Source organism: Elgaria multicarinata, chromosome 3 (assembly GCF_023053635.1).
Source record: "Elgaria multicarinata webbii isolate HBS135686 ecotype San Diego chromosome 3, rElgMul1.1.pri, whole genome shotgun sequence".
Classification (NCBI taxonomy): Eukaryota; Metazoa; Chordata; class Lepidosauria; order Squamata; family Anguidae; genus Elgaria; species Elgaria multicarinata.
This window is the reverse complement of record NC_086173.1, coordinates 48,970,732-48,986,349: the sequence shown is the minus strand read 5'-3', so window position 1 is coordinate 48,986,349 and position 15,618 is coordinate 48,970,732. Positions and strand designations below refer to the sequence as shown.

At 41.6% G+C, this 15,618-nt stretch overlaps 1 protein-coding gene across 1 annotated transcript in view; it reads right to left on the bottom strand.

Annotated features, from left to right (window-relative positions):
* ASPSCR1 (ASPSCR1 tether for SLC2A4, UBX domain containing) overlaps positions 1-15,618 on the bottom strand; it is a 63,700-nt gene that overhangs the window by 44,429 nt on the left and 3,653 nt on the right. Inside the window, exon 4 of the mRNA XM_063120184.1 lies at positions 7,595-7,695. Within this exon, the coding sequence (XP_062976254.1) occupies positions 7,595-7,695 (101 nt within the window). The remainder of the gene's footprint in view (positions 1-7,594; positions 7,696-15,618) is intronic.

Here is a 15,618-nt window from a genome sequence, read left to right as displayed (position 1 = left end):
GTTTTGGGAAAGTGGAACTGTTTTAGGATAATCTTATAATACAAGCTATTAGAGCTAAAAATCAAGCACAAACATGAAACAGCATTCTGCCAGTGACATGCCCATGAGCACAGAAAGGAACCCATGGGATTTCTAAAACCTTATCTCTGAACATGACATGCAATAATCAATGTCATTCTGAAGACAAAGTGCAAGGCAGAAAAATGAGTAGACTTCTACGTTTTCAGGATGCTTTAGATAATGCGTTCCTAGCATATAGTAGAACCCTTAGTGTCACTGCAGAGATGTATATGGCACTGCAAACTAGCCTTCTACGTAACATCTTGCTCTCAAAAGAGCAGTTCTAGCAAACAGGTTTCCAGCATACCTCTATTTTCTCTTCGACCCATAAAGGAAGCAGGCCTAGGCTAAAGTCCTTTCCTTACTGCTACCCCACTTTCCCATGATTTTGCTCTTATCTTTAGAATGTATTCAGTGCAGGGCTTCTGTAATATTTGGAGAATGCCCAAGATACCCTGGGCACTTCCCCAAACTCTTAAAGGTTGACAGACAGTTCTTTGCCAAAATCAGGACAACATGTTTAAGATGCAAGACTATAGGAACGCTGGGATCTGACAGGGATGCTGGGATCTGACAAGCAGGTTACAAAAGAGAAGAAAGGGCTCACTCTAAATTTGGATACCCCAGGGATTATTATCCAAGGGCACGTCTCCCTGAGCAAGCCTCTGCAAAAGACGACACACACAAAGATCCCCAAGAGATGAGATTATATGCAATGGTTGGAAGCCAGCAGGCCCCTCCTCCAGCTGCTGCTAATCCATTACGTGCATTCTCTGAGGCAAGCAGACACATCAAACAGGCTGCCATTTCTTTGATGTGCTGTTCTTCAGAAGGGGAACAGCAGGCAGATTAGATTCCCTCATGTAGGGATCTGACAGGGCCTGTAAACATCTTGTGTAAGGACTAGAGCATACTAAAGGAGGAGGAGGAGCAGTGGCTCACAATAGCTTCCAGACCTTCTTCAGACCCAATTAGCAGAAATGGACACTAGGGACCCGGGGGGAAATTCCAGTGGGTTTACCACACTTATCCCCTTGTGTTCTGTGAAGACTTGCAGAACTCCCAAGGAAACTCTCCAAACGGGACGGCCAAAGAACGATGCAGAAGGGACAACCGCCAGACAAATGGCTTTGGCTACCAGGACCCGCGCCGAAGCCAGATAGGTTAAACAATATAGAAGCACCCCAATTTACACAATGAGAAAATGTAACTAGGAGCTCATCAGTTTAGAACACTGCTCGACCAGATCACATATGGCTTTTTAGTGTTCCTAGAATTTAAAAGAAGAAGTCATCCACCAACTGGCTGATCTCCCATCCCAGAGGGCAGGAAATCCCAGCTGTGCCTCATGGACTGAAGTTAATAATAATTAGCACTTCGGTTGTGCTTCTCATCTTCAAAAGAGATGTTGCATTAGCACCGTTTTACCTTAAGCTAAATCAGAGCAAATCTCTGCACAAGAAGGCAGCTGCTATTTAATCTAGACCAAAGGTCACCCGATGAACAAGCATAGATACTGCAGAGATCAAGAAGCCACCTCTCAGTATGCACACACCCCAGCGGCTGATGGCTTCCTCGGGTAAACACATGAAGTTGCCTGGGAGGGAGTCAGACCACTGGTCCATCTTACCTAGTAATGTCTATTGTGAGTGGCAGCAGCCCTCCAAGTTCTCAGGCAGTGTTCTTACTGAGCCCAGGGTTCCTGGTTGTTATTTTTTAAAACCCAGAGATGCCAGGGATTGAACTGAGCAACTTACACCTGCAAAGCATGTGCTCTATCACTGAGCTAAGGTTCTTTTCCTAGGAGAACTCAGGGCTTTATTTCTTAACCCTTAAGGTAGTTTCATTGGGACTGCCTTGTTTTTCTGTATATTTGTTTTTCAGAGAGCCTCTTGTTAGCACAATTAACGACAACAGGAGCGGCACAGACCTAGACACATTCGTGCCCAGCGAGTATTACTCTTTCAAACTCAAATAGCTTCCAAATTTCACTGAACGTAGTATTAGCAACATGTAAAGTAAACGCAAAATTTTCCATGTGCCTTTTACATTTTTTTTTTTAAAAAAATCTTCCTACTACCTCATCACGGCTGAACAGAGTGGTGGGGAGGAACCACCATATGAAGAGAAAACTTCCTGACTATACCGGGAGAGGGAAAGAGGAACAAGAAGTGTGCAGTAAATCATCCAAAATAAGCATGCAGATTTCCAGCTTCAATGGCATCACTTTGAAGAAAAAGAAACATATGTCTATGGGATAAAGGGGGAGGGTGTAAATTTAAGTAAATATGGAGCAGCTGAAGAGAAAGTTATGTAAGACAGCAATAACACCAGCAACGTGAACAGAGTAAACTTGTATACCACTTTATGATCAGAAGCCAAATGTATTAGATTTTTAAAAACAGACCAATTAAACCCTGAAGACTTATGAAGGACATTTGGTGCCTGCCCAGGAGTTGAGCAACATGGAAGAAGTTACAAGCAACATGAAATTCCCTGCTAGCTCCTCTAGAATCAGACTAGAATAGAAATGAAAGCTAGTAGAGACCCCAAAATCATTTAGCCCAGCCATATACAAAACTCTTCAAAGAAACTGATAAAAAATGACTGCAGCGTGCCACAGTCTGGGAGCAGAAGGAAGTCTATTGAAGAAAACAAACCTTGTCTTGGAGTGACACTGTCACTCCAACGAATTTCTTATATATCGCAGAATTCTGGAAGGAATATATTTCAAAACACAAAGTGTTTTATAGCACCAAGGCCTGATAAACTGACAAACGGGAAAGGGTATGAAGTGCTATAAAACTCATACAGCGAAAAGTAAAACCCTTTAAAAATTGGTGTAGGTAAAAGTTTCTCTGCTACAGGAGAAAAGATACTTCCAGCAGCAGAATAACAACCTATGCTGAATCCTACAGTAGAGATGCTGCATGCTGCAATATCATCTGGTTATCTTACATATTATTACATAGATATACTGCCTTTTTTCCTCTTGCAAGGAACCCAAGGTGTCTTACATAATCCTCCTTCCCATTTTATGCTCACAACAACCCTGTGAGATAGGTTTAGCTGAGAGTCAGTAACTGATCCAAAGCCACCCAGTGAGCTTCATGGTTAAGTGGGGACTTGAACCTGGTTCTCCCGGTAGCATGTTACAAGTTAAATAATTAAAGAGCCCAAAGTCTCCACTCATCAAATTGGCTGCCTGCTGTATTTCTTCATAATCCACTGCTCTAGCTTCATCTCCTTCCAATCAGTCTCTGTTGGTGGTGGCTACTTTTATTGGGTGGGATCCAGCAAAAGCCTTCCACAGACAGAAGAGCTCTTTCCATCCCTGGGAGGTTTTTCTGCCAGCTGAATAGGGAAAGGGGTGATTTTCATCAATTCCTCCCTGCAGTCCCCCTATGTTTGTCCTCTCTCCCCAATGTCTACTCTGGAGGGTTGGGGGACCCTCTGAAATAGTGGAAGAAGTGACCCTGGGCCTGGTAGGCTACAGAGATGGCAAATCAGAGAGTAGAACATGCCGTAGCTGCGGTATGAGAGTCAGTGTCTTCTTCTTTCTTTGCCTTGAACACGTTCTACAAACTCCCTAACTGTTAAACAACTTTTGGAGTGCACGGCAGCAGCCACGAAAGGTTTCCGCCATGTATTGGGTGCATCCCTACAAGGCTCACCTGTGTGTGAATTCTGGTTCCAGTCTTGCAAAGTTACATCCCGAACTCCCCTTTTATCTTTTTTTAGAATCACTTTTTCCATGAAAAAGGAAAGTTGCACAGTTAACCACTCTAGCATTTGAATGCTCCCCATGAGCGAACCCCACTTATACAATTTCACCCCATTCCAGCAAACTTTCAAGGAGTTAGAGCTGCCCCCCTCTTTTGGTGTACACAAGTGGGGATAAAGGAATGGCTTTGAAAACTGACTGGGAAGTGGGCAGTGAGAGGAGGGGACGGGAGCAGGAAGAAATGCCTTGAGAATCAGTGACCCACTAGTTTGGGGGGCAGGGAGGAGAAGGCATCCAAAACAGCACCCAAAATGATCAAGGGGCTTGAGCAACTTCCCTATGAGTAAAGATTATAATGTTTAGGGTTGTTTTAGCTTGGGAAGAAAGGCAAGTAAGAGGAGACATGATAGAGGCGTATAAATTTATGCACAGTGTAGAGAGAGCAGAAAAATGTCTCCCTCTCTCATAATAGTAGGACCCACAGTCATTCAATGAAATTGAACAGTGGGAAATTTAGAACAGATAAAGGGAAACACTTCATGCCGTGCACAGTTAGACTATGAAACTTGTTACTACAAAATAAAGTTCAAAATAAAATTCATGCAGGATGAGGCTACCAATGACTACAGACATGGGGGCTATATTCTGCCTCCAGTATCTGAGGCAATATCCTCTGACTACCAGTCACTGGGGAACAACAGCAGGAGAGGGACACTGTGCTCATGTCCTGCTTGAGTGCTTCTAGATGGAAGGATCCTAGCAGGAGCCATTGTGCAGCAATTCCATCTTTTTTCCCCTTAACAAATTTTCTGTAGTATGAAAAAAGAAAGAATTGGTGGGAAGCACAGGAGGGTTATGAGCAGAAGACAACATCTGGATCCCCTGTAAAATTCTGTGAATGAGGCATGTCAACGGCACACCGTTTGTAGCGGGCTTCAGGTTGGTCACTGTGGGAGCAGAATGCTGGACTAGACAGGCCTTTGCACTGATCTGGCAGGGCTACTGTGTTTTCAGAAGTTCTCCAAATCAAATGTATTCATTATTATGTTATGTCTTCATTAAGGTTTTGTCATTAATCTAGATTTTATTGTTAGCCACCTTGTCTTTGACAGAAAGGTGGGATAGAAATTAATTTAAACTAACAAGCTCTTCTTCAGGCTGGATGGTAAGCAAATAATGGGAGTTGGGGGAAGTTGAGAGAAAAGGGTGGTCATATTAGAGCCCCAAAGCCTACAGTTTGTAAAAGGAAAAGAGGAATTTATTACAATATTAAAACTATTCTCAACAGAAGAACTGGGTCCACAGGGTACATTCATTGATAGGATCAATTAAACCGAAAACAGTATGAGAACCAGCAAAGTAAGGCTGAGGTCCTGAGGAGAGTCTCTACATGAGGGAAACAATCACTAGTTGGGAATCTCTATAGAGTGCTGTGTGTACTGTGTATATTTAACAGGTACATCTTTTCTAAATGTCTGGTATTAGAGTTCTCAGTGGCAGCCACACAATGATGCAGTCTGACATAAACATACTTGTGAGGTTAGTGTCTGCAATGTGTCAGAAGGGGGGGATACAGAAATTGCAAATCCACTGGCTGGCAAAGAAACAACACTCATCTGCTTGTTGTTATTCATGCAAGAGTTCAAGCTGGCCCACCCACCCCTTTCCTGGTAGTTCTATCATCTCAGTTTTGGAAGTCCTAGTATGACAGTGGGTCAGTGACTCCTTTAGATGATTATTGGAATGGTTTCTAAGCATGAAAGAAATAACTGCCAATTACACAATCCTACAACACAGCACATGGACAATGGAAAAAAGGCCTTCAAACAGAATAGGAGCCAAAAAGACCCATCTGATCACAGAGAAACCCCAGGGCAAAAATTCAAGAAGAGGGGACAACAGGAACTGTACTAGCTTAACAGCCCTTTCCCAAGTGCTAGGCAAATCTGCTAGCCAGGGTGTGTGGCCGTGGTGGTGATGGCGGCTGCAGAGAGTTTGTAGCAATCAGCTGTGCTTCCTGAAACTCAGCCTTCTAAGCCACAAAAGAAGCAATGTTAAGTAACAAAATTGTCTTTGGAGTACAGATTATTAGTTTGACCTTTGTTTTTAAGAGTGGCTATTGTTCTTGAATCCACTTCAGACAGAAGGAAGCACTAGATGTGGGCTGCAGCAAGAGGGAGGCATACCATCACAGAAGCTTCCTAATCCATAGACTTTACATATGAAGCATAGGCAGTTTCCAAGGTAGAACAAGGCTGCAACAAGAAAGCCCTTCCTTCTCCTTTAAAATAGCACTGCACCAAAGCTTTGAAAAAGCCCATTCAACCAGCACTGTGAACTGCAAGCTTGTTTGGAAACTTTCCGCACACTCAAAGCACAACCAACCAAATTGTAGCCTCAGCGTAACTCTCCTGGGTATCCCCCTTTTGATCCCACGTGCACATAGGAGATTGCATGGAAATGTAACCCTTCCTTAGAAGAAAAGAAGAAATTTGGCTAAATGTGTACTTTAACACAGGACAGAGGGTGCGCAGAGCCACCAAAAAATGAAAAATAAAACTGGGAAGGAGGAGGGAGGGGAGAAGAAGCAGTGTGTTGCTCTCACAGTCATACTGCACAATATCTCATGATACCTGTGCAATCATATTTCAATGAACAACCAAAATAGCAACAAATGAACTCTTTGGTGAAAAAAACACATTGCCCTATGTAAAAAAAAATTGTGTTCCCACCCATAGAAGTGTAACACGGAGGGAGACCTACAGATACGCAAACTATGTACAATCCTTGAGAAGCAAATTCATTGCAGAATAAACAAATTGTGAAAAAGCTGCCTTGGGTCTAGGGGCCAGACTATGCTTGATATGTAAATGCCTACAACAGAGTGACTTGACAGACCTTTTGTGTGTGTATTGAAAGCTGCTTCAGAAGGTGGCAACCAACAGCAGAGAAGCCGGGGGGGGGGGGGGGCGCTTAATCCTTTTCCTGCCTACTGTTTCCTCACTCTAAATTCCTCCCAAGAAGTCCCTGTGCTCCAATGAGGTTTAAAATGTGTGTTTGGGGAAATTCACATTTTAAATCCTGGGGCAGGGCGAGCTGCTGGGGAGGGGCAAATTGGAGCTGGGAAACAGGAGTTGAGGAAAGGGTTAAGTGCTCCTTCCCCCCAACTGCTTCTCTGTAACCAATTGCACATGCCTCTGTGTGTGTGTGTGTGTGTGTGTGTGTGTGTGTGTCTGCACCTGCGCAAGAGAGAGAGAGAGACAGACAGACAGAGAAAGAGAGGGGACCAAATGATACATCTTCTCTTCTTTTTGCTGCTGCTTAACAGAGGAAGGAAGGAAGGAAGATAAAAGATCCTTGAATGGTGCAATTGAGGCGTATCACATACCAGCACCATTCTCTCCAAATGCAAATTGCAGATGAGCAATCTAAACAAAGCTTATCTTGGGCTGCCATCTACTTCCCCTGCTGAAGCACTTTTTTTTTCAAAGCAGTGATGCCATCCAACTTTTTTTAAGGGGAACGAACAATTTGACTCTGAATGAATCACCCTTCTAAGAACACACCATTAAGTGGTCACACTGCTGTCCAAAGTAGTAGCCATTATTACAGTTCTGCTCAGCGAACACAGCTTTATGGAGCAAGCCAACAGCAGGATGAACTACACTCATAAATCTTTAAGAAATCATGGTTGAGGTCTTATTGAAGAAGCTACACAGCATCTATTCACTCTACGGCATCCTAGTGATTGATGTTTCATGACTTTCGCTTCCAGAAATATTTATTTCGTTGTTTTCTCATGGTACTCACCTGGTCTGTGTGAAATGATGAAGAATATCCCACAAGGTCTGGCTGGAGCAAAAGGTGTCTTGGAGCCTAGAACCATCATCCAACTGCAGCGCAATTCGTACCTAGGCGGTAGAACCCAGTGAATTAGAGCAGAAATATGTATGTCTCAAATAACTATTGGTAAAGCAGTACACCAAACATTATTCAAGGGCACATCTGGCAAACCAGCCATTCAGGGTCACATCTGGCAAACAGAATCCTGGCCTTCTGTCCTGGGTTGACTAAAGCTTCAGACAAACCAACATTTGTATCATTTAGCACTTACAAACAATGACCCAAAAACAAACAACTGACAATGTGGATCACATTTTAGTTCCATTATTTCCCCAACAGAGACAAAACCATAAACGTTAACTTTCTTAGAACAGAGCTACATTTAACAGAATCATGGATTGTGCCACTTCAAATTGCAAATAAATGATCATGTTTTTGAATGTTCTGCCTTGTAGGAAACTAGCACCCCCATGTAAGAAACTACCACATCAAGGAGAATCAGCAAGAGAACCAAGTTACTCCACTGATTAATCATTTCACAGCAGCCAACTAGGAAAACAAGAGCTTGATTACTTAATTGGGACACTTTCAATGGAGCGACCTTCTCATAAATGAGCAAACACAAATCTAAACCTAGTCTCAGATGTTTCATCTTACCTTATCTCATCTCGACCTTATTTCTAAAGCCTGAGTTTAGACCTTTTATATTCTCTACACTATTATCCTATTCCTCAAATCACTAGACTCAAACTCTAGGGCTGTTTATTCGTGTCCTAGAAATCGGGATAGCTCAAGGGAGGGGCCATAGCTCAGTGGTACACATGATTTGCATGCAGAAGGTTCCCGGTTCTTTTCTTGGTAGGGTTTGGAAAAGGTAAAGTTTAGGGGGGAAATCCTGGAGATCTATTGCCAATCAGTGTCAACAATACTGGGCTACTCTGTCCTCATATCACTAAACCAGAACAAAATTCCACTTTAAAGAAGAAAAATATTTGTTCTTTGATATGAAACGGGTCCATCGAGTAGCCTTTACCCGGCTTCGATTTGAGCTGATGGACACAATGATGTTACAGGGTAGATTCCAAGGTATTCTATCGAAAGATAGACTATGTATATGTGGCAACCCTGAAATAGAAGATTTAGCCCACTATTTACTTGAATGTTGTTTATATTCAAAATGTAGAGAACATTATCTATCTATGTTTTTAATACGCATGAGAGACTGGACAGCCAAGGATAAATTGTCCTTTCTCTTATGTGGTTCTAACTATTTTGTGACCCAGAGGGTTGCTCTCTTCGCTCTTAAAGCAGCCAGCATAAGGAAAAAAGAATTAGAAAAAATGGATCAATTAAGTTTTTATCAAATGTTGTAATATACGAGGGGTCTTATTAACTGTTAGTCATATATAATATATCATATACGAACTGTATATTGTTTTAAAATTTTAAATCCTAAATTTTAAGTAATGTCTGTTTGTTTTTAATGATTATGTGATTTTTTGAAATGGTCAGAAGACTTATTCAATAAAGGTATTCATTCATTCATTCATATCACTAGAACACAAGGGAGCCAATGGGTATAGTGGTTAAAAGTATTTGGCCCTGCTGGTTTTATGGCTTCAGAGTCTCCATTGCTATTTATTATATTATTTTTATTTATTACATTTATATACCGCCTCATAGCCGAAGCTCTCTGGGCGGTTTACAAAAGTTAAAAACAATGAACATTAAAAACAGATATACAAAATTTAAAAACCACCAAAAGTATAAAAAACAACAATATCCATTTAAAACATGAGGCAGCGGTTCTCTTGGCTCTTCGCTTTCAGTCCTTTTGCCAGTTCCTACCCACCTTCTACACGCAAATCTCATCTATTGAAAGGAGTTGGGGAATGGAAAACTAGGGGCTGGAGGGGACACAAAGCTCGGTCCATTCCAACCTCTCCACAGGCCATCTGGGAAAGGGTCCCATCTACCTGCTGGGCATAAGCCTGGTCTTCTTGGGGCTGGTACACTTTCCTAATCTGTCGACCGTCTTTTTTCTTTAGAGGCACCAGCTGCAAGGAGCAACAGCTGAGACACACCATTCTGAACAGGGCTCAGGCTCCTTAAGGCATTCTGGGACAAGCGGGTCCCATTATCTTTCCCATGTACTTGCTGGCACAGGAGACATCGCTTGGGTTTCTCACGGTTCCTGATCACACAGTCTATGCAGATGTAGTTGTCCGACAGGCCCTCTGGGACAGAGATGTTGAGTGGGGACAGGTGAAAGGGGACAAGGTCTTTTCCATCCTGGACACAAACCAAACATCTTTGGAGCAGCAGAGGAGCCCAGCTGGACAGAGGGTGGTGCAGCACCATCCCATGGACCACACACCAACCCCGGATCATATCTGTTTTCTCTTCAGAGGGCCCAGCTTTTACAACTTTGGTCACATCCAAGTAGGGGATTTCTGGAAGGGCCTCAGGATTGTGCTGGCACTCTTCATTCTCGTTTGCTTCTTCCTTTGCACCACAACTACCTGCTGTTTTCTGTCAAGGCTCTCCATGATAAGCTTTCAGTTTTTACACAAGTTCAGCATTCTCTGCTTTTGCTGCTATGATTTGTTCTCACTATTGGAAGCACTTATTGAGGTCACTCAGTCGTATCAACCCATGCTAGATGTTTATAAATACTTATTATTGGTGAATAAATATGATACACAGGGTCTTAAGAAGGAATGGAATAGGGAACTGGATTGTCCCATTTTGCCTAATCAATGGATCATCACTTTAACGTCCGTAACTGAAGCATCTATGAATCTCAAGTTCTGCTTTATCCAGCAAAAAACTCTTGTTTGGTGTCTATAGATGCCAAAACATCAAGGGTTTGTCTATCTCAACTTCTTGCTGGAAGTGTAACATAGCTGGAGGTGTAACACAATGCCCAATAGTAGCCTCTTTTCGAGAGGAGGTTATTATACAGATAAACCTTGTATTGGAACACTCTTTAATATTTACTGATGTACATGTCCTCTTAACTTCCAGAAAGCAGAAATTAACACATGGTCAGTACAAATGGATTCACCACATCCTTTTGATAGATAAAGGACTGACATTAAAACATTGGAACGAAAAACGCTCACCTTCTATAATGCAATGGACTGAGAACCTAACAGTGCTTTCAGCATTTGAACGGATTGTATATATATATATACACCATTGTGAATGGATACTTATACAAATATTTGGTCTGACTTTTTATGAAGTTTATGTATAATTCTTAGAAAGCCATATTTTCATACACACCTCATATGTATGCACTGAAACTGTTATATTCAAGTCTAAATAACTACAGTACATTTATCCGTCTTTTTTGTTTTGTTGAAAAGTTACAATACAAAATTGATTATTAAAAAAATGAAAGTGCTGGACTGGGACTCAGGAGACCTGGCTTCTAGTTCCAACTCAGCCATGAAGCTCACCGAGTGACTTTAGACTAGTAAGCACAGTGGCTTCTTTTAAGTGCGTGACTTTCTGCCTTTTGCTTAATTTCCCACCCAGGTGAAGCTTGTCGTATTAACCAAGCCCAGGCGGCATGGCATGTTTGAGGGGGAAACAACCTTCAAAAACCCAACAACAGGCCATGGGTTATTTGAGGGCTGCTCCCCCCTCAAACAAACTATGCCACTAGGTGGGTAATTAGAGAAATGGTGCCCATGAGACACCGCAGTTTAAATAAGCCACCCTAGCAAGAGTGGCTTGTTGCCATAGTTAGCAAGTCACTCTCACTGGGTATGATCCAAATCCCCCTGGCATGCATGTTGGGTGAAATAAGCCACAGTGGTTTATTTTCCTCTCTATGAGCATGTGAACTCTTGGTGATACAAACTATGAGCATGTTTGTATCACCAAGGATACAAACATTTTTTTTTCTAGGCCAGATTGCAGCAGGCTCCTCTCCACCCAGAAAAGCTCTGCTGGGTGACACTGTGAAGAGCTAATGGAGATGGGAAAGAAATTCTTCTTTGCCACCCTCACTGCTACAGCTTATCTCAGAAGTATACCATGGTGCTGTCGAAGCTCTGGAAAAGAGGGAGAGGGTGCTTAGATTATGCAAAATAATGTCTCTCTCAATAAACATGGAGTAGCTTCATGATGGATTGTAGATGGAAATGGGCACTAATTGTATTTTATTTTTAATGTAGCAGTAATTTGGATACTCTGATGCCCTTACGGCTGTTTCAGTAAGGAAAATTTCTATTATGGAGAACGATATCGCTTCCCCCACCCCGCCCAACCCTCAAGACACTACTAAATCCAATCAGAAAGACTGAGTCAGTAGAACCTGCATGGGTGGTCAGAGGACTCCTACAACATTCAGAAATAACAAACAAGCAATTCCTAGTCTGCACACGTTGAATTGGTATTCTTTTTATTTGCCTTCTGGCTTTTGATTCCAAGTCACTAGAGGGCTACATTTTCATGCTTTTAAAGAGCAACTTCTTTGAGAAAACACTAATCAAATCTCCAGAGTTGGCAACCCTGAAAGAGCACTGTAGCACCACCATTATCACCATCTAGCTCATTCCACACATAGCCCTCAGCACAGAAGTAATCCAAGAGTCTGGAGGAAGAGACAGACACAACAAAATCTTTCCAACATCCAGAGTTTTTAAAGTCAACAACACAAAATCTAACATGCACCAGTGCTTTCACTGGCACCATGTGCTTACTGTCACTTTTGCAACATGGCCAAAAGATGTGACCTGTGGCGAGTCAGGAGCATGCCTGCAAGAAGCAAAGCATCTCATCAGCCACCAGTCACAGGGGCAAAAGAAGCCACCCCATTGCAGACATGGCTTTCCCAATTTCTTCATTGCCCAAGAGCAACCTTCAGATTATCCTTGGCTGCACAAGAGTGCCGACAGCTGACATCACCAAGCTACAAGACTCTTGCCCAGAAATCTACTCTGCCAATTGCATCAGTGTTTAGGCAACAGTTCAAAGCCAGGCATGTCACGAAAGTCATATTCAGGCAATTAAAACTTCACAGAAATCCCAAGCTGCATCTAAATATTAATCTTTTTATCCAGCGAACAGAGATCTCATGCCAATTAGTTTCTAAGTTTACAAACATGTGAGTGCAAGGGTGATTAATGGTTGAATTGCTGTGTTCGTTCTTTGTAACAGTGTATATCCCACGACTACAACTTCATTTCCATTGCCTTACATACATGCATTTCAAAAAAATCTAAAGATTTAGGGACGAACTGTGGACACAAATTCAACAATGATGACACTATTCCCTACAGATCTTAATACGTATGGTCTAGAAGCCCTTACAGTCTGCCTCCTGCCAGAGTTATACGTATTCCATGATTTCATCATGTAAGCACAGTCTGCATATCTAAGCTATAATCTTATGCAAAGTTACACAAGCAGTGTTCACCAATTTGAGGGACTAACGTATATACATAATATATATGTTGAGGGACTAACATATATATACACAGACCTAGGATCATAGCCTTAAAGGATGACATCCTAACATAACCAATGCCAAGAAATTATGTGGCCATTTAAAAACTTTGAGGGACTAACAGATATATACACAGACCCAGGGTCATAACCTTAGGCGATGACATCCTAACATAATCAATGCCAAGAAACTGTGGCCATTTAAAAACGTTTCTTATTCTGGCACTTGCTACAAACAAAACAAAAAGAACAAAATACCACATATTGCCAACGAACACAATTTTAAGGTCATTCCCTTTCTTTGAGGAGTCTCATTTTCAAGTTTAGATAGTACAATTAAGTTATAATGTTCCATTTAAAACTGTTTTAAAAACCAACGGACTTGGATAATGTCTTTAAAAATGACACAACAGTATACACTATACCTAACAGCAGAACTGCCAATCACAATACCCAAAGCACAACTAAACCACAGCTGCGTCTTACTCCACTCTCAAGTGTTAATCTAAATGATTTCCTTATTGTAAAGTGATATGGTGTTTTGTAATTTGCATCTATCCCACCCCACTTAAGTTAAAACCACTTATGGAGGACTAGCTGATATAACTGGCACTGCTCGGGGGCCCTGAGATATATGTCTGTAAGATAATCAGCTAATTTTTGTTCAAGGATTACTAATTAGTATTAAGAGCAAAATTGTTAAATGAATTAAACTTAATCCTTTCTTAAAGAATTATTTAGAATTAAGTGAACTATATTGTTAATTAATTTAAAGCCAAGTCAATAGCCACATTTGATTATATCTGGGTTTGTACTTCATATGAATTTTAAATATCTTTCCCATTTTTTGAGAAGGTTTTCCCCACAAACACCTCACTTGTAAATGTTGTATGAGTTCAGTGACTTAGGACACAACCCTATGCATGTTTAGATAGAAAAAAGTCCTACAACTCCCAGCATGCCCCCAGCCATGACTTTTTCTATCTAAATATGCACAGGATTGATCCCTTAAGGCAGCCTTTCTCAACCTGAGGCGCTCCAGATGTGTTGGACTGCATCTCCCAGAATGCCCCAGCCAGCTGGCTGGGGCATTCTGGGAGTTGTAGTCCAACACATCTGGCGCGCCCCAGGTTGAGAAAGGCTGCCTTAAGGTCACCTTTCTACTTCAGTTCAACAACAGGTTATTGGTGGCTATATATGCATTTAAAGCGTATATAGATAGACAGATAAGAGTGTCAATTTATTTTTGTATTTAAATACTTATTTTATCTTGAAATATATAAACATTAACCTCAATAAATCTTCCCTAGTTCCATTAATCCAATTCTAAAAAAGTAAATTAACCCCATTTTTACATTGCTTTTATTGATTGTATTTCTGAGGGACAAGGTCCAGCTGGAATTTATTTTTAAAAAATACACCATACCATAGAATCATAGAGGTGGAAAGGGCCTCAAGGGTCCTCTAACCCAACCTTCTGCTCATACAGAAAATCTACTTCTTTAGCATCCTTGACTGGTGGCCATCCAGCCTGTGCTTAAAAGACTCTAACAAAGGAGAGTCAACCTTCTGAGGAAGCATTGTTGAACAACTTATACTGTCTGGAACTTTTTTGTAATGTTTGGTCCAAATCCTTTCCCCTGTAATTTGAACCTATTGGTTTAGGTCTTACTCTCTGGAGAAACAGAAAACAAATGTGTTCCATCATATATATGACTGCCTTTCAAATATTGGAAGGTGGCAATCATATCACTTTTTAAACATCTGTTCTTCAGGCTGAATATACCCAACTCCTTCAACTTTCCTCACAGGACACGGTTTCCAGGCCCCTCACCAACATTTTTGCCCACTGCTGGATACATTCCAGTTTAATAGTCTTCTGAATCACAGTGCCCAGAGCTAGACACAGTTCCCACCTGGAGCAGCATGAGGAACTCTGAAAATCAGGTGGAGGCACAGTCCACAAGCAGGATTTTTCCTTCAGCCTCCCACACCACAGCCCACCCAATTCCGCAGGCTCCCCCAACCTTTGGTGGAAAATTTTAAGGGGCTGGGTTGCTGTGAGGAGGATTGGGGTAAGTGGGCAGCAGTGGAATCAACTTCCACCAGCCCAGTTACATGTGCTTAACTCTGAATCCCACCTACTGTTTATCTTACTTAGCATTGTTGAAAAAAAATCAGAAAATATAACCGGAACATAAAACAATCCATTTGATGTAGAAATAGCCACAGAAAAATTGGATTTAAAGGATACTTCTCTACAAACACTTATTCAACACTTTAGGAAACAAAATGTACACACGGGGAACAATATTTACATAAATATTAAATAACTGAATGAGATCAGCTATACATCCTAGATAATAGTGGTAGGTTAGGATTAGACCTATCCCTGCAAGAGATGCAAGACCCCCAAAGATCACATGATTTCATATGTTATGGAGCTACCTCTGTTAATATCCTTCTGGCAGGGAATCAGTTATGGAGTAAATTATGTTACTCACTTGCCAGAAAACCTCCCCTACACCACA